The following is a 25,018-nucleotide window of genomic DNA, read 5'->3' on the forward strand; positions in this document are numbered from 1 at the left end:
AAACTGGGCCATAAGTCCTCCACAACGATGTCGGAGTCGCACAGGAAGTTATTACTGCTACTCAATTTTTTCCACACACGGCTTCTGCCTTTTGGCTTCATTTTTGTTAAATAAACAACACAGAGTGATATGTCACATGTTCCTGTCCTTACTTTAAGACCTGCTCAGAATTAGATACTTTTTTTTCCTTTTATGATGTTGTGATGTGTAAAAACCTCAGAACTGACAGATGCGGTACGTTCTTTTCACCAAGACTATATGAGCATAAATGAGGCTAAGGTAAACTCAGGACATTGCATTGTTTTATTAAGAAACACACGCTGAGTGTACAGCTATTCAGTTTCCAGGTTGAATGATTTGATACATTTGGCGCTTTATACCCCTTTAAAAGCAACTTTAAAATATACAGCCCATGCGTTCATCATTGATCACATGGTACGTACACCACACATCAGATTACAGGCTCGGAGACTCTCAAACACACAAATCTACAGCACTTATTTTCTTCTGCCAGGAAAGAAAACGTCAGACATGAATATTCATACGGTACATGATCTGCTGTGGTTTGACACCTTTTTTTTTTTTCTTCCTTTTTTTCCAAAATCTAGCACTTTTGGTTTTGATTTCAGTCGAGTCGTGTTGTATCTAATGGAGACATATGTGCAACAACAACAACCTTCCAGTCCTAATGTCAAAGTGCATTGTGACATTCAGTATTCAACACAAAAGTCTACATTTCTTCTGCTGTGCTGTGTGTAATACTGTCAGCGGCATTTGGCAACTGCAAAACAGACCACAAACTCATTTACACAGATTCACACTTCAAGTTATTTGCTGATAAAACATTCACAATTTTAGAGGAGTGGTTTATAAATCTACTACTTCAAGGTAGTAACGCTGTCCAAAGTTGACTCTGTGTAGCACATACACATCTCCCTAATGGTTAGGAGGAGAACTTCAAATGCTTGAGAAGAAAAGTAAAAAAAGACAAGACACCTTTGTACAAATCTTGACAAAAACACGGCTTAAATTTGTCTTACACACTTGAGATGAGCTGATACTTTCTAGTTTTCCAACATTCTTATACTTTACATCACTTGTGATGTCAAAATAAAGACGGTTATAAGGCAAACTTATTCGGCGACGTCACTGACCAGCACTGTATGCATAGGGTGATTACTAATTACCAGAGGCTCATAATGTTCATGAGACCCTTATTCCAGAAAGTGTCATGCGCTGAACACTGCAAATGCAGAGCCACCAGTTTCATCTGAGAATCCACAGGGACACCCACTTTCTCCATCAGTTATTTATGTGGCCTGACGTGGCGGACCACTTTGTCCTCAAACACCTTCCTCATTGTCTTTTCGATCTGCTTGAGGAAGACTTGGGGAATCCGACCACAGAGCGTGTTGACCGTCTCCAGGAACTTGGTCTGGATGGGGTAGAAGAGCGACTGGAACATGTTGTCCTCAAAGGGAAACTGCAGAGACGGAGACATCGGCCCATGTCAGTTCCAAACCCAAAGTTTTGTGCGTTTGCGCAGGTTTTTTTTGTTTGATCTAGAACATATCATAGGCTAAATGATATTTACACATTCGGTTGGCAGGGGTGGGGCGGGCCTCGGTATTAATCATAAATTACGACCCTGCTCGTCTTTAAGAGGCTTATCTCAGCAGAGCAGGGGGGGAACCGACTCTGCTGCCGGAGAAAACAAATTCTAATTTTAAACTGACCCAGATTGTTTCATGAGTGCAAGGGGAGAGAATTTGAAATCACAAAATAAATAGTCATAGCTGTTCTTTTTTTCTGAGCTAAACAATGCTGCTACAGAAACAGGTCTACACACACTTATATGTAGAATTGCTCCTTTAGCAGCTTGTTGGGACACATTTTCATTTGCATGACTTCCATTCTGTATTTTAGCAGCTTTATCAGAGCTAAGCAAGTATTCCTCCGATCATGACGCCAAGCTATGCTACAGCTTTCAGGCCTTATTGCAGCACAATGGAAATTTGTACTGAGCAAGTGCATCTACCTGAATGTGTGTTTTGCTCCAATGAATTTGAGGTATTTTCCAACAACTACCCACATGAGCCTGTGGTGGAAGTGCTATGACCTGTCATTGCTTCAGATCAGATTCAGCAACATTATGTGCCCCAAAAATGAGGTCAGCTGATTGCCTGCACATATTGACGGATCATGTGGTTAGCACCGTTGCCTCACAGCAAGAAGGTCCTGAGTTCAATTCCACCATCAGGCCGGGGTGGAGTTTGCATGGGTTCTTTCCTGGTACTCTGGCTTCCTCCCACAGTCCAAAGACATGTAGTTAGTGGGGATAGGTTAATTGGAAAGTGTAAATTGCCCAAAGGTGTAAATGTGAGTGCGAATGGTTGTCTGTGTCTATGTGTTAGCCCTGCGATTCACTATGTCCAGTTACTACTGGACATAGTGTTCCAACAGAGGGCACTGTGCATCACTGCCATACTGAGTCAGTAAAGCTTGATTTATATGTGTGAAATCAACATCCTAACTAATGTAGGAACTGGAAACTCCTTTTAATCCCCACACCACAACCTTCCATGCTATTCAAACCATTGTGGTATGCTGCAACCTGATGTGTAGCTACATTTCTCAGGAGGTGCACGTCAGGTTCCTTCAAAACACCAACATGTCCCAGTCCTACAAGACTGCTAAAAAATTTTTTTATTAGTTATCAGTTATTTATTAGTTATTAATCATCTCTGGCTCTCTTCCACAGTGTGTCTTTATTCCATTCCTCCCCTCACCCCAACCGGGCGCGGCAGATGGCCGCTCCTTCCTTAGCCAAATTCTGCTGGAGGTGTCTTCCTGTTAAAAGGGAGTTTTTTCTTCCCACTGTTGCTAAAGCTCTTGCTCACAGGGGGTCATTGTTGTTGATTGTTGTTTTTTATTTTTCTGGTTTTCTTTGTATTATTGTAGGGTGTTTACTGTATAATATAAAGCACCTTGAGGCAACTTCTGTTGCGATTTGGCACTATGTAAATAAAACTGAACTGATAACGTTACGTAAGAGGTTGTGGCGTAGGGATAAATGTAATTTAAGATTTCCCTCAGAAGCATAAGTCACACATAACTTTCAGATCCTCCTGGGATACTCACATCATGGATTGCATCATAGACTACTTTAAACGCTGGCTGCTTGTCATCATGATATACGCCACGGTTGCCATGGAGGATGGACACGCCTTCCTCTTCAGCCCCTTTGCAGTTACTACCGTACATACAGTGGTCAGGTCTGTAGTTCCACTGGCATGGAAAGATGAATAGACGCTCTGGAGGGGGGAAACGATGAAATGGTTTATTTCTTAATCAGGTAATTGCATCAATGTGTTTCTTGAAGGGAAAACTAAATATGCATCCAGACATACCAGAAGATTATAGAATAAACAGAGTTGGGAAAATAGATCGTTTTAATGTCAGCACAAAGAACAAAAAACCTGCTTCTGCTGTAATAGAGGAGCTGATCATTGAATTGCATGATAAAAATCAATAGAAAAAGAAACACAAATATTGATTAACTTATTTGTTCTGAACCCTCAATAGTGGTGCATTAGCTTAAAGAACATGAGGTCCTTGATTGGTATGTACGCTACTACCAGGAGAAAAAGTTTCCTCACCAAGAAAAACACAGATCAGAAAAACGCTGATGGACCAACATGAATATATGAATATACTCAGACAGCAGAGAACACAAAGCGCTTAATATACAAAAACAAGACACTCCATTTGGCTCTGAGCAAATGCGAATGATGCCAGCTCTGCTGACGGCTCTGAGCATTTGATGCCTACATCTGGCGGCTGCAGCTGGATCTCAGTCTGCTTTCGCCTGCAGCCACAGCCTTGGTGTTTACACAGCCAGATTCATGAAGCAGACTTTAGCAAAAGTGAAAATAAGATGCAATTTTTGGAAACATGTTGATGGTGAGAAGCTGTTGTTTGGGCTGTCTGCAGACTGGTATTTCAAAGTGCACTCATATGCATGGATAAGCAGTTTGGATTAGGCCTTAAACATAACGTAACATAGTGCAATTAATGCATTTCTTATGTATACAGACAAACACACACACACACTTGAAAAAGGAGCTTGTACCTGGGTTGTAGTGGAAGATGATATTGAGGAGGTCCTGATCTCCCCAGGTGATATGGTTCTTGTATTTCTGGTAGAGTGGATGAAGAAGATCCTCCCAAGACAGGCCAGTAGGGATCATACTGTTCTGAAATACAAGGATTAATAAAAAGAACAGCTTAAGAGGAGCATTAAAAAAAATAAATAAAAAAATCATCAAAGGCGGAGCACATTTACATTCCCGCTTCCATGTGCAATCTGCTGCCAGTATTAGAGCTGTTAAATTGAGTTCTGAGGGCAGAAGTCTGTGATGCTGTCATGGTAATCTGGAAAGCTTTAATCACAGCCCACTCATAGCACTCTGCCTGTCACTTGAGCTCAAGGAAACAGCCCTTCAGAATGCAAATAGGAAATTGCAGCCCACTTTAGCTTTCTACCGATCAGAGTGTGGGGAAATAGTACTGTTTTGACCTTACTTTGAACAGCGTGCTGCGGATCCGTGTGAGATTCATCAGCATGACACCAGAGTTGACGCCCGTGACTCCGTAGAAAGGGTGGCGGGCAAACCGGCTGTACCAGCCAATCTTGGGTACCTCGTGCTCTGGGGCCATCGCTGCCAGCTGCGTCCTGTTGAAGGACTTCAGTAGATTCCAGATATCATCCATAGGGCGCAGAAACAGCACATCAGTGTCCACATAGAGTAAAGAGTCCACGTCCTTCAAGATGACCTGGAAGTACAATTTTAGACGTAAATACAATATTTATGCCAGCGGTCCCCAACCTTTTTTGCACCAACGGACCAGTTTATGTTCGACAATATTTTCACGGACCGGCCTTTAAGGTGTCGCGGATAAATACAACAAAATAAAACCGAAAAAAAGATTTATTCATAACAGACGGGAAAAGACCCAGGGAAACCGAGTTAACGATAAAAACGACGGAAAATTACAATAAAAACTGATAAAAACCCTGAAAACCATAAATGTCACACCTGAGCCTCAACTCTCGCGGCCCAGTACCAAACGACTCATGGACCAGTACCAGTCCATGGCCCAGGGGTTGAGGACCGCTGGTTTATGCCACACATTATCAATATGTACTAAAAAAGAATACAGGGAAAATTAACCCCCAAATTCAATTAAATTTTATTTATATAGTACCAAATGCTAACAGCAGTTGCCTCAAAGCACTTTATATTTTAAGTTACAGACCCTACAATAATACAGTTTGTTCGTTTGTCCAGTTGGGCTGGAGGAAAATTACTGTTAGAGCGGTTGCAAAAAGACTTCGGGTCCTTACAGGTACTCCGGTGCAGTGGTTTGTATCATGTATATCTAATAGTCTCCAATTTGTTTATGTAAATGGAGAGTCCTCTTCAAACACTGAAGTTAACTATGGAGTACCACAGGGTTCTGTGCTAGGACCACTTCTGTTTACATTATACAGGCTTCTCTTAGGCAGTATCATCAGACGGCACAGCACATATAAATGAATGTCAGTATTAATGAACCCCAACTATCCCAACCAACACGTGAAGATAGCTATTTCCTTCAAAACATACTGTAGTATCTGCTCTGTAGCAGCAAAACAGACTACTGCTTTATTTTTTCCTGGCTCAGCTGACAGGAAGATGCAGAGGAAGAACGCTAAAGAACAAAGTGGAGGATGCAGTGCACAAGTTTTAGTTCTTCAAGAGGAAATCTGGGTTTCATTACACTGCTACAGGAATGTTGCGAAGTCAAGCAACGTTACTTGGAAAAACAATTAAACCAGCACCAATCCAATCTGTACAAACTAGAGTTTACATGGAAGGATAAATGAAACAAAACACAGAACCTGTAAATATTTTTTTTCCTTTAAATACCTCATCCATTTTAGATTAGATTAGATTAGATAGAACTTTATTAATCCCTCGGGTGGGTTCCTCTGGGAAATTCGATTTCCAAAAAAGCACAGCACCGACAGAAGTTACAGAGTTACAGAATATTTTATATATATATATATATATATATATATATATATATATATATATATAATACACACACACACACACACACATATATATATATATATAAATACAGAGACAATATAAATAAAATATAGAATAAATAGGAATAAAAATAAAAATACAAGTGAATTGCACATTTCGAGTATTGAGTCTATTGCACCGTTGACTATTTACAAAAGTATTGCACAAGGTATTGCACAGTGAGGTGAAGAGGCACTACAGCTTAGTTGTTCCCTCCTTTGTCCTCCTGTTTCCCCTCCCTCTCCCCTCCAGGGAGGAGTTAAACAGTCTGATGGCGTGTGGGACAAAGGAGTTTTTAAGTCTGTTAGTTCTTGTCTTTGGGAGAAGCAACCTGTCACTGAACAGACTCTTCTGGTTGTTTATGGCCGTGTGCAGAGGATGTCTGGCATTGTCCATAATGTCCATCAGTTTCTTTAATGTCCTTTTCTCTGCCACTGTCACCAGAGTGTCCAGCTTCATGCCGACCACAGAGCTAGCCTTCCTGATCAGTTTCTCCAGCCTGGATGAAACTGGTAAAGATATGTAGCTGCTTTGACTGACACGTGCTTAAAGAAGATGCTGTAGTTGTGGTTAGACTTGAACCAGAGCTCTCCACAATGTTTTTTATGTTGCTGCCTTTTGAACCTTTTTGCACGGCGACCCTGAGCGGTCAAACGGACTGCAACTTAAGAAAATGTCCATAAAGAGAAAGATGCTAAAAAACTTCATCTTTTTCTCCCCAACAACATCAGTGAGTCCCCTGCTTATTCTAAGCATGTCACAGTGCCATCCTTCGTATGCCAAAATTGCTTCAATTGTGAGGTTTTTATATTGAACTTCCACTGTGCTTTTGAGTCCTTTTTTGCAGCCTTTTCTATTTGTTTTAATGCATTTGACCTCTCAGGGCCACTGTACATTTGAGCAGAATTAATTGACAAATAGTACAGTTTGCTGTGTGTTCCAGCAAACCCTACTAGAGGATTATACAGTGTTGGTGGGTGAAGTCCAGATATGGCAAGTTACGCCTTAACCCCCCCCAAACCTCCCAAAATACAGGAGACATGATGCGGTTATGTCCATACAGTCTGACTCTAGTAATGAGGGAGTTCTACAGCATTAACTGTAACATATATGGAAATATGTGATAACACTGAATCAAGAGGCATGTTCTATTTAATTCAGATTATTGACGAGGCAATAGAAAGGTGCTCAGTAGGTGTTCCTAATAAAGTGAATAGTGAATGTCTATTGATTGCCTTGCAGCAAGACAAAAAAAAAAACACCTATTGATCTGCCACATGTTCATTACATGGTAAGAACGCTGACTGTTACTGCAATGAACCGTGTCAGAAAAAGGAAATCAATAGGCGGCATGAGCCTCACTTGATGGAATTACTGGATTTGTTCTCTGGGGAATTCTTATTTGTTACATAATTGCTGCTGAGAAGGTATGAAATCATCAATAAACAAGCCAGTATCTAGCTGTAATCATCCAGTGAAGAGGGTAATAAGATTGTTTAAGTAGAAAAGAGATGGATTAACATTTTTTCTTAACACCGGCTAATGACATTAAGCATGGTGGGGATATTAGGTGAGATAAGTGTGGCAGGCTTACGGGGAGGAAGAGTCTCTGAGCAGCGCAGGGCTTGAAGAGCTTCTTCCACTCGTCAGCGTTTCCCACCGAGAAGGAGATGGAGTAGATTCTGTACTGGAACTTGGCTGCGACAGAGCGAGGCCACTGGTTCAGCTGAAAGTAAAGCAACATGCGGTGTGTTACGCCAAAAAAAGCGTCTAACTGACTTTGAGTAAGGCAGGCTGCGTGAGAAAGAGTCAGGATAAACAACAATTAGACTGAAAGCTAATCTCCCTTTTGCTTTTTTCACAGACTTATCAGCTTGTGCAGGTGGCCATTTCAAACAATGAAGTCACGTCTCCGGCTGCTGATTGGCTCTTTTTGGTACGCGTGCAGCAACCAGCTGCTATTTTATTAAAACGCAATAATCTAAACAAGGGAAGGCACCATCTTAAAGCATGGCGAGGTTTGCTGAAGCTCGCGTTATCTGACCAGTTAGGCGTTAAATCTCTCCATAATCACCAGTTCAACAGTTTGGCCCTGGGAAGAGCGAGAGAGACAGAGAGAGCGCCACAAGCAGGAGGAGCATAAGAGATCAAGGGAGGTGAGACTAACCTTTCCTGTGGCTCCTTTCTGGCATATGTGTCACATTATTACAGGCCTCAGCTACCACGACTCCCCCCTCATGGGAATTTTCAACACATGGCAGTGATTCACCGCACACAGGAACGCTGGCTCACGGGGCTTTTAGGATTAAGATTTAAAGATGTTTAAAGGTACTTCTGCTGATATTTGTGGCCCATCAATTGAAGCAATGTTAAAAGGCTGTTAGTTACAGTATCAGTGGAACTAATCAAAGTCACGCCAACGCACCTCCGTAAAGGTGACTTTGAGGCGGGGGGAGGCGGAATAACGCAGCGTGTCTCGGTGATATATTACGCCCCGGCCTTGAGATAAAAGGGTACAAGAGTGAGTCTAAGAGAGGCTCCGAGTTACAACTGCTGTGATCTCGGTGTCATCTATTACAAAGAAAGGAGTGTTTAACATGTGCTGTGGTAGCTCAAAAATCAGAGTAAGATCCTGAACAGCAAAGCAGACAGCAAGGTGCATTGAAAATACAGGTTTTTGGCTCAAAACACATTACAGGGTTCTTACCCTTTCTTTAAACTGCAGGGCCAAGGGGTCCTCAGCAAAAATGTGAAACTTGATCTTCTTTAAGCTGAACAGGAGGGCTGACTTTACCATGGTGAGGGTCTCGTTCAGACGGTTCCCACAAGCCACCACGGCCAAATGCATGACGTCCTCCGCCTTGGTGCGCCTGGTTACAGGTCGGGCTACATTACTCCGTGGTTTACTAGAAAAGAGTAAATGTAGAAGATGAAGCACTGGCAGTCCTGTATAAAAGAAAAACAATAACACCTCAGTATAATGAAATTACTATATCGAGATCAAAAGCTGGCAGTAATTGCAACAAAAGATGTGCCGGATGTCGAGTTTTTCCTCCACCTAGCTGTCCGTTTTAGATTTCAATGGGCCAAGGCCACACGTTTGGGTGGGGTGGGGGTGTATGTGCTGACAATCACAAACCTTGTTCCCCTCACTCATCGCCAGCAAATTGGCCTGCAAGCTGCAGAGCCTGTGAAGAGCAATTTGTGCTCAACAGATGGACCACAGCACAGTGGAACCAAAACATACACAGAAAAATGAAATTACTGAAACGGACGCCATAATTTCAGACTTCCACAAGAGCTCCAACCCATATGGTCTTTGGAAAGCTGACACCTATATTTATATTTCTTGTAAGCCAACATAAACTGATGGCTTTTGGTTATAACTACACATATATCCCCATGAACACCATTTATGAAAATACCCCAAAATAATATTATACTTAAGCATGACACTTTTTACTTTTTACTTGGTGGGGAAGCCCATAAGTGAATAAACAGATAATAATTATTAAGATAATTCTACGTTTTTTTAACCTTATAAACCCTATGTAATTGTACTGCTAGAACATAGTTCATCACCAAGACAATTTGATGCTAGGTTTTTGTTCAGCAAGATAATATTCACATTTATGCCTTAAAGCAAACGTTGTTGTGATTTGGTGCTGTATAAATTAAAGTAAAAATGTTAAATTTTCAATGAAATATGCAAATGCCAGAAATAAAATGCTAACCTCGAGCTTTAGCGTCACCGCCACTTAGCTCCAGTGTTTAGCATGAAGGCTGCTTCAGCAGTTTGATTTAGCCACACTGGGCATTTAAAAATGTCCTTTATGTTATAGAAAAAAGCATTTTTTAAAATGTCTAAATATTCAGGGCACAATAGGGTCTGTTAACAACAGAGTGGTTTTCTAATATTTCACAAAGAAGATTTGCAAAACCCGACTTTAAAACAAATTTAAAAAAAACAACAACAACAAAACACTGCATATGTAAAATATCAACCCAATTTGAGATTTTTAGATTCATTCTGTCATTTATTTAGTCAGCGAAAGGTTTTTACTAAAGATATTACCGTTTATTTTCTACCAGACTCAATGGCTACCAAGCTAGCTGCACACAAACCACACCAAAAAAAAACAACTTGAGAGACCCACAGTCAAGTGAAAAACAGCGTTTTCAAAAGATGTACTGTGTAGTCCTGTTATAAAGAAAACTAAGTATACCCTCACTGCTTACATAGGAGTTGTTTACATTTGATTAGCAGGTGCTGCTAATCAAATACATAGCGCGGTGAGCGCCTCTATAAAAGCACAAGTTTTGACAATTTGCTGGGAGCAAACATTCAGATGTGTGTTAAAACAATGGCACAACCTTTCCAGGAGTCCACACTTCAGCAAATTCATCCCAGGCTCAGAGAAAATACAAAAAACCCCAACAAAAAAAACCCAAATTCAGACACTAAAGGCCTTGGTTAACATGTTAGCACATTTATCAAAAGACTGAACAAATCAAGGCAAATGTGAGGCCAACTATCTGACAGCTAAAGCTTGACTGAAATTGGGTCATGCAGTAGGCCGGTGACCCCAAGCACAGCAGCAAATCTACAACTGGCTGAAAAAGAAAAGAATCAAAGTGTTGCAATGTCCCAGTTAAAGTCCAGAGCTCAACCTGACAGACCTAGACTTTAAGAGAGCTGTGCATGAATTAATACCCACAAACTGAACTGAATCAATAATCAAAGCTTTAAAAAAGAAGCTAAGCAATAACATCACACCATATAACGTTTAAGCAAGGTTAGGTTCAGGTGAATGATGCAAGCGTATTGAGTAAAAGGTTGTGATTCCACTTTCCCTTCATTACAGCGTGTTTTGTTTCTATTCCTGCTGTTATCTTTTTAAAGTCGGTGCAAACCGTCTGGGTGATACTGGGAATAATTATATCTGTTAAAAAACAAATGCATTCAGCCTTAAGCTCTTTTTGCCACTTGTATGGATGTCAGTATTAATAGTACCGGCTTCTTACTTCAACAACAAAAACATCATTTGGGATTTATATGGATGACAACAGGAGGAAGTGAAGAATTTAAAAAAAATAACAAGCAGCCATCCTCCTATCGAAATGAAAGGTCAACTATTTTTCTCAGTCATGTTACATGTGCGCCTCAGTATATCATTTAACAAACACCTTCACACACGACTACCTCTGCGACTGGACTTTGCTCTTCCATGTTCAAAGGGAAGGGGGTTCTTTATCGGGTTTAAGCGCTCTCTCTGCAGAGCAGCGCGGCCTAGCCTGCTCTATGATAGGGAAACATTTATGTAATGGGGCAGCCTAAAGTTAAGGTCAACATCATCTATTTTTCTTTTGTGTAAGCACTACATGGGGCCGCTTGTGATAACAATACCTTCAACATGAATGTTGACCTAGCCAAAGAGGAAAAAGTCTGGCACGAATAAAAGAACAAAGAACCTTTTGTTTCAACATATAGCTTTTTTTGCTTGTTTTTTTCTTTGAGGAGGAGAGCTGGGGAAGGCAAAATGGAGAAGACAGTTGTAGAAGACCTGCATTTCCTCTGCGTCTGAAACAAGCGGGAGCCTAGCATAAAATGGATAGGAAGGGAGAAGAGTGAAACTCGACAGGTGGGTTGCGGGGCAGTCCTCAAGCGTGACACTTCGTTTTCTGCATGGGTGCGGGACAATGATGAACTGCAGATTAGGATGAACGAGAAGGTGCTGAGAAATCTGTCCGCCACGCTTCAGGGGCTGATGTTCTGTCAAGGTTGTTGAACACACAACCCATTTCCCCACAGAAAAATGCAATCCCTATCCCCTGCAAGGATGCAATCGCGTTGCACTTAGTCATGCAAAATAAATAAAGGCTTTTTTGCATAAACCTGAATGACAAGACAAAAAAAACCCCACATAAAAAATACGTTAATAATGTGTTTGCCACATTAAGCATGGGCTGCTCACATAATGGTTTGTGTCATGGCACCGCTCCTCACATCTGGAAGCAGTCAAAAAGCACAGACGAGGTACAAAAGGACTTGAATTCCTTATCGGCTGCATAGCAGGCACAAGAGGAACCCTTCGCCTACAAAAGCACCACCACCGACCCTTTCAAAGCACGCAAGGAGAGGAAAAAGGCAGCGCCTCTAGAGATAAAAGAAAAATGTACAAGCGATGTCCCAGAGAACACCTTGAAGACATTTAATTAATCCGAATGTAACCCTGTTTGGTGGACTTCTGACCGATGTGTTCGCATTGGTTTGAAGAAGCCCGTCTCAAGTGGTTAAACAGAATTCAGCTGATTAAAGTTGAGACTATACGACAGAGAGTGCCAGAGCTACTTCTCGGGGCTGATCCGCTGGATTCTTTGCTTGAATGTTATTCAGCTGGGGCACAAGAGAAAACAGAAGAAAACCTCAGATCGCATGTGACCACTCATGAACAATCACTGACGCAGCTGCCACAAGAATCTGGTTTTATGTGTTCATTTCAGCTGCCCTCTCAGAACATTTGCATTCATCAGCATGCTGAGCCGAACGTGCTAAAATAAACATGCAACGTGTCAGCGCAGTTCTTAAACGACCAAAACGCGCTGACTCAGGCCGGAGATATTCACTTTCACAAACTCTAAAACCCAGTAAGAGATTCATCAGAGAGGCCGATGCAAAGAAACCCGAACAGAGAGCGGCACGCACGCACTGCTGCCATCATCATATCCTCTTTTCTGTGTCCACCACAAACCTTGACCAAGTTCTCTAAAGTTAAATTGCAAATGCAAATCAAAACTGAAGCCACCTCACAAATGTCTAATAACCAAAATGGCAAGATGGTTGCAAAAGGTGGTTGAAAAAGGACTTGGGATCCTCGGATTGATGTCTGTAAACAGTAAGTTGCTTATTTCATGCCATACTGAATCTTCTTCTTCATATTTTATGAACCACGTGTTTGATATAGCTAAGATTTTATGCCAAATGCACTCCATGACACAACCCTCTCCATTTATCTCTGCTTTGGACTGGTACTAAAAGTACACTGCCATTCTGCCTAATCATGTTTTATATACGCGCCTACATGCAGGTCAAATGCGTAGAACACCAAAGGCGGAAGAGAGCAGAACTTGTAGGCGTTTGTGTGCATGGAGGCAAGTTTTAATGCAAGCCTGCACCTTCAGACTCAAGATACGAAGGATCATACCAATGGTTTATCATCTGAAAATCAAAATGCAAAGGACAGAAACAACATGGCTGGCATCTGGATAAAACGTCACGCTCTTCCTCCTCACCTCAAGCCTCATCTCCTGAACTGAAGTCGGGGCTCTAACACACGAAAACGACAGTTATTGTCAGCAGATTGGACATGTGACCGTTCCATCTCCGAGCAGCTGACGTTAAGTCGGCTAAATAACAAAAACAGCTTGATTACAACTGTTTGATTACATTCTCATACTGTGTGAGTTCTTGAAGTTTCCAAGTCCAGCAATGTTAGACCCACTAACGCCAGCTAACAGCAGCTAACACTGACAAAAACACCAGCGCTTACTGACAGAAAACGTTGAGGATATCCTCAACATCAGTATATCTGTCAGTGCACAGAAGCGAGCTTCGCTGACTCCTCGACTCCTTTTACCTCCTCCAGACTAAAAGGGCTCACTAAAGAGTAATGGTGATCCTACTGTAGCTACGACTACGCTCTGTAATCTATGGACGTCTAATGGTGAGATTTTCCACACTGCACTAAACGTTGGAAATACACATCTTGTCCCTGGCCTATAGCTTCAGGAGATGAGGTGGTAGTGATAGATATGTCATGGGTATGCTGCTGCTTCCTTCAGCAGAGTGATACGGCTGATGGATGTTAGTGGAGAGTTTAGCAAATGAGTGTTTGGTGAGATCTTTACAGCAGGTATCTCCATCTCATATCAGAACATCCCAGATCTTTAAGCATATATGAAATGTTTATTTAACTTTTACCAGTAAGAGAAACCAGTGGTATATAAGAACCAAAAAAGCACCACGCAAACACCTCTTTTACAGTGATATCAACCATCAAACACCAGCATGGTAAGTTCCTATGCCATGACTGCCTGTGTATCATACACCCCTGCAGCTCAAAGACACTTTGGAAATGAAGTGAAAGTGGGAACTACCACAAAAATCCATTTTTCTAACTTTGGCATGTGTAAATGCGATTAACAGCGTAGTCAGTCATGAAAATAAATGCAAATGCGGGGTTGACGTTAAAAGATAAAGGACTTTCTGTGAAAGCTGGAATGTGCACACGAAAACTTCCAAAAATGAGTTGAATACACCAATCACCACCTCCCTGAGCCCAAAGTGACATCTTCAAATAGCTTTATTGAGTTGTGTAAAGGTATAAAAGATTTTTTTCCCTATAATGTCAAGCTGCCAGAAACGAATACAAAGCAAACATCTGGCATCAGAGTCCTACTCATCCCAGTAGATCAAAGTTTTTGCAGCTTGGCTGATCAATGAATCAGCTTAGTGCTCAGTAAATGCTTCTATTATTAATCATTTATTATCTTTATTTTTGTTGTTGCTGTCAAGTTCAAAGCTATGACTTTCAAACCCAGCTCTTTACAGATGAGGGATTTTACCCAGCCCCACGCTATCTTTCTGCCTCAGAATGACTCATTTACTGGCAATTTAAAAGTGAGTTAGCCAAACTAAAAGAGAAGCAAAACTCCCTCCGATGAGGCTCACACAAGCACCCTCTCCAGCCACGTCGGCTGCACAGGCAAGCAGGGAGATTTCAAAAACCACTCCGAGCTGAGTGAGTGCTCAGTCATGCAAGATGACATTTTTATAGCTATGCATAATGCCACCGCGAGGCAGTGACTTCTTTACTGGGAAGAATGCTGCTTAGCTATATCTGAAGTGACAGGGCAGGGGATTTGTTTCGACACAGAGTATCAACACCAGTCTCACCCTGCAGATTCACGCTTTAACGCAGTGCAACAAAGCATCTGGAACACACGCTGACGGTAATGAAGACGTCAGAGTGACGGAACGGGAAAGTTACAGGTAAGGATCGTAAGTCACAGAGCCTGGACCTAAACCCTAATTCTGTTTTTAATTAAGCTGAGGGTGGGGAGCACATTAACCAATCACGCTCTGTTTAAAAAATCGTAAAAAAAAAAAGGGTGTGTGGACCTCGCAAGCGTTGGGCGTTTGAAGTGATAAAGACAACAACGCATTATAGCCTCCAGTACGTGTGGGTTGGGGCGACATAGAGGACGTTCTTCGCTATTTTTGGCCACAGGAAACGGTGTGATGTGTCAAGAGGAAATTATATGATTAGGAAAAAAAAAAGGCATGTTTGTCTAATAAGAAAGCTGCACAGGAAATCTGTTCAGCGGTTCAGACTCGCAAACAAAGGGAGAGATACAAGTTATGAAGCATGGATTGAACAGACAGTTGTAATAAAAGAGAGTGTTAACTCAACTCTCCGTTTGTGTCGTTATGATTCACTATCAGAGCTTTACAGTCTGCAAAGTGTGTCTGCAGACCTGAAAACGACTCCCAATTGTTCCCAGTCCTCTGGTCTGATACTCTCAGCTTGAGCAATGAGACAAAACAAAGTTGTTTTTTTAGAGGTTCTGGCAAAGATGCTCAGTGCTCTTCCCCTAATCGCAGCAGTCAGTCTTGAGCATTTTCCAACCTGTTCGTGTTTGTTTAATGGCCACCGGTGACCCCTTCCACCCCATCTTCCTTATCAGCGTGCAGCACACATGGAGGAGCGTGGTTTCTGCAGAGACGCAAAGGTCCTTTCACGGCGTAACGCCTTGATGGCGTTTATCTGCCGAACAGTGTCCCCAACCTTGAGTACGGCTATGGAGTGGAATACATATTACAGCAGCCTGCCAGCGTGGGTAATCTCCACGGCCACATAGTGGCCATTATGGCACAGCTGGCATGCAAGACAGGAGGAAATGCAAGGCTGAAATTAGAAAGCTGGAAGACAAAATGCCCTCAATCTTAAACACAAATAGCAGCTGCCGATATCTGAGATACTGCCACGGTGCTGATTTATTCAGGTCATCTGTCTTTGTGGCAGCTTCTTTGTAACGAACAAAAATAAAAATCACACCCGATAAGCTTTTCTGTAAATAGTTCTAGCAGACTACTTCCCATAATGTCTGACTCATGTTCAAGTGAAACCAAATGGGAGCCCGAGCTGCTCCGTACACAGTAGCAGCCTTTATGAAGTGCACTTTGTGTCTTTCAAGGTGACCTTTTACCCCCTTTAACACCAACAGAGGACTGAGACCATGCCCTGCTTTCACACATAATAAGGCACAAATGATCGAGATGTTGAGCTCCCGTGACAATTCATCACCCTGTTGTGCTTTGTGTTTGATCTCCTCTTTGCAAATACTGACAACACTTCCACCTAACCACATCAGTCAAGCTCTCTGGCCATATTTCAGCCACATACTTGAGAAACTCATGTTTGCAACAGCGAAAAGCAGCCCAGCAGATGCATGATGGGGTGTCCCTTAAAAGATCTGGCTTTTGTGAAGCCTGCGTCCTTGAGCACAACGTAGGCAGTTTGATAGATGAGGATAAGGCTCACTCAAAGCACGATTATAACCCGACACCCTCACTTTGAAACTTCCCAGAGGCTAGGAAAGATGGGGATGAGAAAGCGGAGACGTTCATTTAGGGAGAGCCTTGAGGAAATCGGCTCTTAAACGGAAACACCCCCCACCCCCCTCACTCCTCACCTCTTTGCATTCACGCTGGCCCCTCTACTAATTGGTCTCCCCTGTTTTCGTCCCTTAAGAGGCTCTTCCGGACGCACGCCGACTCCTGCGGGCGATTTCCTCCGAAACTTTGCAACAACGTTGTGCTCGAGCTGGGAGGGCGACTGGGAAGAGCTGCTGTCCTCCTCCGGCTCCTCTCCAACTTCTTTCAACAGCGGATCATCCGCGGCGTTGCCCCCCAAAAAGTACAAAAGTAAGAAAACTCCAAAACACACGGCGATCACAACTACTTTGCAGTGGATCCGCATGGTGAGAGCAACTTGTTGCGGTTGGAAGAGGCGGTCGGGACTGCGCTCATGTCTGCGGCGGAGGGAGGGCAGCGCGAGCTGACATTTTCTTACCGCTCCCCGCTCGCATTTTTCCGCAGATGATGATGGAGAGCGGAGTGCTGCTTCTCATCGTCCATAGAGGATTATACGGCGGAGGCGTGGCTTCCCCAGCCTTGCCGTAATGATTGAAGTAATAGCGCCACACGATAGTTCGACCAGACCGAAAGTATCTGAAATGTTTGTCTGTTTTATTACGCCACAGCTTACCTTCCTAAGGCAATGCTAATGCTTATGCTTAAATCTTAATGAATGCAATAGATTAACGATGGTGTCAGACTAGCTGCTGATTTGGCCATGGGAGTAATTTCATTCAGGGGATGCGAATTTTCAGCGAATTTAACTCGCTGTGCTACACTAGAACTGAGGGTTAAATATTCAATTTAAAGATTCGTGCTGCTCTCTTTCTTGTGTATGATCGGCAGAATCCTTGTCTTTGTGTTCGTTATTTATGTATTTATTTTACATAGACATTTAATGTAAAACCATTAATGAAAGTTAAATCAGCTCTGACTTTGGGTTTCACAGATCCTGTATTTAAAACCACGCTTAGCTAAAAGTGCTTCAGATGACTGGGGATAGAAGAGGACAAACAAAAATGATCTGCTAGAATACTTACAAGTTTGCATTGACAAGGGAGTGTTTCTCTTTGTGTCACACCACCTACAGTGGAGGCTTTCATCATGTCCAAAATTAAGGGAATGAAAAATAGATAAACATGTGCGTCACTTAATAATAATGTAACTGCTTATTATTATTATTTATTTTAATATTTGAAATAATAATATTAATTAAAGTATCAAGAGTGGCTAAATGTCCTCATTGTCCCCAATTTCAGCATATATCTACTAATATATAAGTTATAAGTTATAAATGATTTTAAGTAAATTGATTATTATGTCATCTTCTGATAAAACCTTAGATTTTTCATTTCAACTGTTGACAGTAATGATTTTTTAAAATCAGCACTTTTTAACTGCCGTTTTCAACTCTGTATTACGGTAAAAGATGGACGCCACATCAAAGAGCTGCCAGCACTGCTTTTTGGGATAAGTCACAGTATTTGGGGTGAGTGTGGCTGCGTGTTAACTTTTTTTCAACATGCGTTGTATCAGCGATTTACTTGAACGTATTTGCAAGTCAATTTTCAATAAATACAGCAGATTAAAAGTCGTGTTGTAGCGGCTAGTACTGCTGCGTGCTACAGCAGCCCCAGACATGTGTTAGCTTGCTATACAGGCTAGTAGCATGCTAACCACGAGCGGAACTTCGTTTAAAAATTTGTCAAAATTGTTTGGCATAAAGATTATCAACACCGCACTCGCCTCTTTGACTACCACTTAATGTCGCGTAATTGTTATGGTGTGAGGTTAAATTCGGGCAGTTAGAAAGCTAATAAACAACAAGTTTTTGAATAAAAAAATGTTTATTGTTTATACACTGTATGTACATACCCAATTCATAATTTCGCTCTTGGACTGCGGTAATGTCACGTTAATGAATTGCTTACAGATGATTAAGAAATGAATTTCAGCTGTCACACCGGCGACAAGTTTTTCATTCCAGCTTCAAGAACATGATAAGGCAAAATGTAGAGATCTCACGTGTTTGCCAAAAAGCAGTACCAGTTTAAATGTCCAGATTTCTTTAACGTAGTTTGGTGTGATACTGCGTCTAGGCGACCGAAAACATGAAGGAGGACTTAAAAGCTAGCATTAAGCCACCATAAAGACCCCTTTTGTAAGTTACTAAAGATACAAGAAGCTGCCCGTTATGTTTGACGTGACCTGTGTTGACAGTTTTCACCGTCAGTGGGACGTACGTGGTCTGGTCACGTGGTCAGCAACATTTAATAGAGTTATCCACCAGGTGGCATGCTATAATCAGCTGCCCCGTGTTAACACGGTCGGGCATGCATTCCTATACAGTGAAATTGACGCTTATGTCATTTCTGTAATTTATGCTGCAGAGCAGTATTACATCATCATTCAAGATGATAACGCCTGCGTTTGACCTGAGCCAAGAGCCTGACCACCTGATCCTCAGCATCCGTGTGCCCTACACCAGAACGTCAGACTTTGACCTTTACATTGATGGAACAGATTTAAAGTTTTTTGCAAAGCCCTACTTTCTGAGGTGAGTTAAGCAATGTACAGTTAATTGTTTCAAATGGCACCACCTACACCGCGCCTAAATTAATATTCAGAGTGTTTGTTTGTTTTTTTAATCGCAATGTTGAACTTAAAAGGGACGCAATATTTGATTTTCAGGCTAACTCTTCCTGGAAGAATTATAGAGGATGGAAGGGAAAAGGCAAAGTTCGACATAGATAAAGGTAGGTCGCACGGCATTAACAGTATGAGGCAAATCAAAAGCTTGCTTGGGTGTTTTAGCTGCTTTAATTGGGTACCAGAGGACCACCTCCCCCTTTGTAAAGTTCCTGCTTGTGAATGTCTCTCACTCTGCAATGAATAAAATATCAGCACTCGATGAGGCAAGAGGGGGAAAAAGCAACTGTTGTCTTTTCCATTGTTTAAAAAAAAAAAGCTTCTTGTTAAAAAAAAAACATGCAACATTTCTTTTCAGTATCAAACATCTAACCTGCTGATATTAACCACTGAATTATACCATAATTTCCAATAATCCAGAAACTGAATAGGAGCTGCGAGGAGGATTCGTAGACTGAATGACGATTCAGACACAAGACCTCTGGTATGAAACACAGTGTCCCTGTGTGGAGGGATACACAGAGTGTTTCAAGTACTTGGGAGAACCTGTCACTGTCCCGTTGCACATATTCACTTGTTATATGGCCCTGTTTTTCTTTTTGTAGGAGCCTGGCTGTATGTTTGGGTGCTTTGTCAGGCTGCAGATTTTATTTGTGACCAATTAACTGCTTTCCAAGTTTAGCTGGGATAATGTTAGCTCATAACCAGCTGTTGTTGTTTAGCTGGCTTGTTGTCAGCTGTCTGGAGACAGGAGGGTCGCACGTCTATCTGCTGACAATAAAAAAACAAAAAAAAAAACTGCAGTAATATTGGAAATACATAAGCACGGTTTTATGTGTTTCAGCCCGACTTCCGTTCAGGACATGAGGCTTGAGGTGAGGAGGAAGAGGCTGTGGTAGAGATGAATGAGAGAGACATGATGAGAAAGAGATGATGAAAATATGCACAGATAGATGTTAAATGGTCATGTATAGCTTGAAATGGATACTTTTCATTTAAAGATCACAAATAACTTCTGAGTCATACTATGATTGTGGCCGGTGTATAGCTACATACATAAAATGCGATTAAATGGAACGGCGGTGTCCATCCTGCCCACTGTATGCGAGATGTTGGGGCTAGAGCAGGGCGATATGGCCAAAAATATTTATCACGATATATATTTGAAAATTTGCGATAACGATATAACCGACGATATAATTGATGCGAGACAAAATACAACTCCACAACATTACTAGTGCAAAAAGACAACCTTCCATTTATTTTCACATAAACAAGAAGCTGGTTTTTATGTACATTAAAGCTTTATAAAAATTTAACAGTGCAAATGCAAATTCCTTGCTGAAAGTTTAACCAAAAGGCATTTCCAGTAGAAATGGGCTGACATATCCTGAGCATAACCATGTATAATATCCACTGAAGTTAAAAAGAGGTGCTTTGCAACATTAAACTGCAGTGTGTGCAGTACGCATTTTTCGGACCATAAGGTGCACGGGATTATAAGGCACATTAAGCGAAACAAAGCAGTCAGATAAATCAAACTTTATTAAACTCATTATTCTTGCTTCCTCCACTTCTGTACCATTGATTCATTAATGTTGAATTCTCTGGCAGCTGCTCTATTCCCATGTTGTTGCAGTATATTAATGACTAACCTCGTATTGTGGATGGATTATCTCAGTTGTTCTCCTGACTGAAGTTTGGTCCGTTTACAGCATCCTGCCATGCGATTGCATTTGTCTCTAACCATGAAGAACCTTCACGTTAACTTTTATAAGTGGAAAAGTGTTAGTGTTCGTCCTCCAGCTTCACCGTTTATGTTATGCTAACATAGCTGTGTCGCTAGCGATCACGTAGCACATCATTATATACCAGCTAGCCCAACTTCAGTAACCCTACAAACATCACTGCTGTTTAGTTTCCTGTCTTCATTTATGTTGGAAGTGATAGCAGAGCTGTACGTTTGAACTTTTTCAGAAATCTCTCAGTCAGAACATGCTTTATCATGTTTAGGTAACTAGCGAAACTAGCGAGCTAACTTCCGCTAGCTTCCTGCTAACTTCTAACTCCGTTAAATGTAATAACTTTTGTTTTCATGGATGCCTGGAAGTTAAACTTTATAGTTACACCTGGTAAAGCAGCAATGCTGATCGTTTTATTAAAGATGAAAGAATTTAGACAGTTTTTAACTCTAAGTGATGCTGCAGTGTTGTTTGACCTGAAGGATACGGAGTTTAGGACCCAGATTACTCCCAGATTTAAGAGCATCTTAGTCCGACAAATATGACAATAACAACGGCCGCTTGCATGTTCTGCAAAAAAATGTGCTTTGTTGTGTATCTGACGGACAAACACCAAACCAGTTCCACATCACGGAAGTTGCACCATTTTTACAAACCAATTCTGGATCATCTGTTTCACTCAACAATCGGCCATGTGCGTATGAAAACAAAGGCACCGCGCATGCGCGTTTTACTCCCATTCTATCGCGATATTTCATTTCCCTATCGTTGCCTAACATTATACCGGTATTACCGTGAACGGTATAATATGGCCCAGCCCTAGTTTGGGCAGCACGTTAGCTTTATGGATTCTTTCTAAGTTTATTAAAAGGCATCAGTTTGCTGGAAGATGTAATAATGCACGAATCAATGTATTAAAAAAAACCAAGAAAAACTTACTGAACCTTTAAGATATTCACCATGGGGAATGAAATATCAAAGCAAAAATGTGGCAGCAGCATGCTATGAAATGTCTGTTTGAGGTGTCTATGTGAACACAACTTACAAGTGGTACTTTTGGTAAATGCTAAGGTTGTAGACTGTATTATGTATGTACATAGTTTACTACAGCCATGCTTTCTTTGCATTTACTGGCCTTACAGAGCCTTAGACCCTAATCAAGACTTGTGGAAATCTGAAATAAATTGAGGTGCACACATCCTGGTTGTCTGTGTGAGTTTTGTTTACCTTTGCAAAGGGGTCAGACAAAAGTACAGACAGCATGACAGCAGTCTGCATGTTTCTGACAAAGAGGGATTGTAGCCGTAGAATATTTGTAGACACAAGCTATCTGTCTGCCATGGTCACAGAATACATTCAGAACGTCGTGTACAAAAGATAACTTTTAGAAAATGTGTGATGTATCTGAAAGATAACATGGAGACAGAATAAGGCAGTATGGAGCTTTTCATTCAGCAAGGTCAGCTTGACACAGAAGTAGTGGTCTTACGATTTTTTTATTGGAGACATAGTTGGTAACACGACGTCTGTAGTTAATTCAGGATGTGATTTCTTTGTTTCTGCTTCAGAATGTGAGCGCACTTAAGGGGTTTTGACACATTGTTTGACCCTTCTGTCATGTATTTGCTTTACCCCTTTAGTGTGATTGTTTTTTAAGGATAACTCAGAAATTTGAGCAGAAGAAGAGGCTGGATTCAACATATAATCACAGACACAGTTCTAATTTAACATGGAAAACGTGGGAGTGATTGTCTTAATGTTCCCAGGAAAATGTTGTTTTGGTTTTATTGCTTGAGCAGTGGTGTTTCATGCATTAGAGCTCAGAAAGCCTCATTTAAACACGTTATGAATATGCAATTTTTCCTGTCAGCTGAGATCTAGATCACTTTTAGAACATGTGATTCTGTGACAATGTGGCACTTCCTGTAGATTTTAAACCGAACCTCTGTGTTCAGCACACGTTACCTTGTTAATCTTTTTAGGTGGAAAAAATGAGATTCACAGTATAAATGTTCTTGCTTTAAACCTGCTGGCTCTCTGGGGACTTTGCTGTGTGGAGTCTTCCTCCCACAGCCCAAAGACATGCATGCTAGTTTAGTCGGTGAGTCTAAAGTGGCTGTAGGTGTGGCCATGAGTCCGCCTCGCTGTGTTAGCCTTGTGATGACTGAGCAGACAGACCTCACATCTTGTGCTGTGACAGCTGGGATAGGCTCTGACCTTCTCCTCTCTGCATCTCCTTTTAATGACTCCAGATTGGGTGAAGAAGGGTGTTAAGTGGATATCAAAAATAACATTTTTTTCATACTTTAGAAAACCAATTTTGTTTATGTTTGATTGTATTTGGACTTCATGGCATATTGTGACAAAATTATTGCTGTGTTTGCTTCACATGATGTTGGTGATGATGTTGCACTGTCACAGTTCCAGTAGCAGTCACCGATTGTACCTCGGGGGCATCTCCCCTTTATGCTTCAGTCATTCGATAAATGGTAAATTAGCCTTAGCTGGTCATGTTATTTTATCCCATTTAAATGGATGCTGGAGCCATGTTTAATGTCATAATGATTACAGAGTGCAGGAAGCTCTGTTGCACTGACTGTGACAGCTCATGTGGGATTTTCTTTAATTCTTTAATGAGCAAATCATAATGCTTATGAGTGTGATGTTGACTACTTCCCATCGCTGTGGTCTGTCTTTGACGTTCCCTTGCCCATAATCAGTCATAATGAAGCCGTCTTTACGCAGACATCTGCCTTATGGACTCTGACACCTCGTTGCCTGTCTGTCAGCATGGCTCCAGTTAACACGCAGCGTCCAAATAAGCCTGTAACATCTGCTAATAAAGCTCCGCTAATGAGTGTCCTTGTTTAGACTTATAATGAGCAATCATTAAGATCCCTCTTCCGGGCTCTCCATTCTGCAAGGCCTGCAACTCGAGCAATTAGTCATCTCCCATTGTAAAGCACTTCAAAGCCCTAACGCTTGGGTGTATTGAAAGTTTATGAGGTCTTTAGGCAACCATCAGATTATCTCTGCGTCGTTGCCAAGCCGTTCAAATCATCAATCATGTGTTGCCTATTTAGTTTTAATAGCGGTTCTGTGAAGCAGCTCCTGGAGTATGAGGCACGGTGCGGACAGATGGCCTGGTTGATCAGCAATGGTTTGTTGTAGAAACATGCATGGAATCATTGACTTCAGTAATCCATGATTTGAGTTGGATTTGATGCTGTATGGTATCAGGTATTTGTCATGTTGTTATGTAGGACTTAAGATCTTCTCTGATATTTATTGTGGTGTCTCTTTTAAAATGTCTGTGATCTAAATTCTCATCTAAAAGTTACCCCAGCGCAGTGTGAAGTCTAAAAGCAGCTTTGTTTGGCTCATCAGCAGTCGCACACACTCAGTCTAAAATGTTATGAAATGCAGGAAAGCAAGTAAATACTCATTTGAGGAATGCTAATTATCTAGCTTTGCGGGTCAGCTAATCATAGCTACAATTTTAATCATTCCTTATTATGATTTATTTTTTTCCCCAAAGGAAACTGCAGGTTTTGAAAAATCTTAAAAAAACATTGAATTAAGGTACAGAACAGTCTCTCTCAGCCTGGGTAGGGAGTAGTGTCGGTTGGAAAACAGTTTTTGTGTCTGGCTGGAGGCTGTTTAGATGTTGTGTACTTCTTGTGATCTAAAGTATGGAGACATTGGACTGTGTGGGCAGTGGCTGCCTTTCCACTGCAGGGTGGGAAAAACAGTCTGCTTGCTGCGACTGTGGAGCCCTACTCAGTGAGTAT

The 25,018-nt window shown here is 41.5% G+C and overlaps 2 protein-coding genes across 7 annotated transcripts in view; one reads left to right on the top strand and one right to left on the bottom strand.

Annotated features, from left to right (window-relative positions):
* Nucleotides 1-289: 289 nt before the first annotated feature.
* Nucleotides 290-17,339, bottom strand: gxylt2 (glucoside xylosyltransferase 2). The gene is made up of 7 exons (XM_085273050.1): nucleotides 16,893-17,339; nucleotides 8,845-9,043; nucleotides 7,732-7,863; nucleotides 4,585-4,836; nucleotides 4,133-4,256; nucleotides 3,142-3,314; nucleotides 290-1,483 (listed from the first exon to the last, which is right to left on the bottom strand). The coding sequence occupies exons 1-7, from the start codon at nucleotides 17,177-17,179 to the stop codon at nucleotides 1,307-1,309; spliced, it is 1,344 nt and encodes a 447-aa protein (XP_085129176.1). The 5' UTR covers nucleotides 17,180-17,339; the 3' UTR covers nucleotides 290-1,306.
* shq1 (SHQ1, H/ACA ribonucleoprotein assembly factor) overlaps nucleotides 16,981-25,018 on the top strand; it is a 48,696-nt gene continuing 40,658 nt past the window's right edge. For 2 of the 6 annotated variants that reach the window (XM_085273045.1, XM_085273048.1), the window contains exons 1-3: nucleotides 18,257-18,325; nucleotides 19,227-19,393; nucleotides 19,528-19,592. In XM_085273045.1, the coding sequence (XP_085129171.1) occupies nucleotides 19,251-19,393; nucleotides 19,528-19,592 (208 nt within the window). In that variant the 5' untranslated portion in view covers nucleotides 18,257-18,325; nucleotides 19,227-19,250. Of the gene's footprint in view, nucleotides 17,125-18,256; nucleotides 18,326-19,217; nucleotides 19,394-19,527; nucleotides 19,593-25,018 lie in introns of those variants that run through there. The other 4 variants (XM_085273049.1, XM_085273046.1, XM_085273047.1 and 1 more) reach the window with 4 other exon arrangements.

The sequence above is a fragment of the Mchenga conophoros genome, linkage group LG5 (genome assembly GCF_057382185.1).
Source record: "Mchenga conophoros isolate Kocher_MC1m ecotype Shallow Benthic linkage group LG5, M_conophoros_male_GT1.1, whole genome shotgun sequence".
In the NCBI taxonomy this organism is placed as follows: Eukaryota; Metazoa; Chordata; class Actinopteri; order Cichliformes; family Cichlidae; genus Mchenga; species Mchenga conophoros.

Bases quoted from the DNA above. Each gene is read 5' to 3' on its own strand.
- gxylt2 (XM_085273050.1), bottom strand. From the start codon at position 17,179: ATGCGGATCCACTGCAAAGTAGTTGTGATCGCCGTGTGTTTTGGAGTT. The intron at 4,837-7,731 runs GTAAGCCTGCCA...TTGTACTTCCAG, and splicing joins CTCAGAGACTCTTCCTCCCC to GTCATCTTGAAGGACGTGGA. The intron at 4,257-4,584 runs GTAAGGTCAAAA...CTTGTATTTCAG, and splicing joins TCCGCAGCACGCTGTTCAAA to AACAGTATGATCCCTACTGG.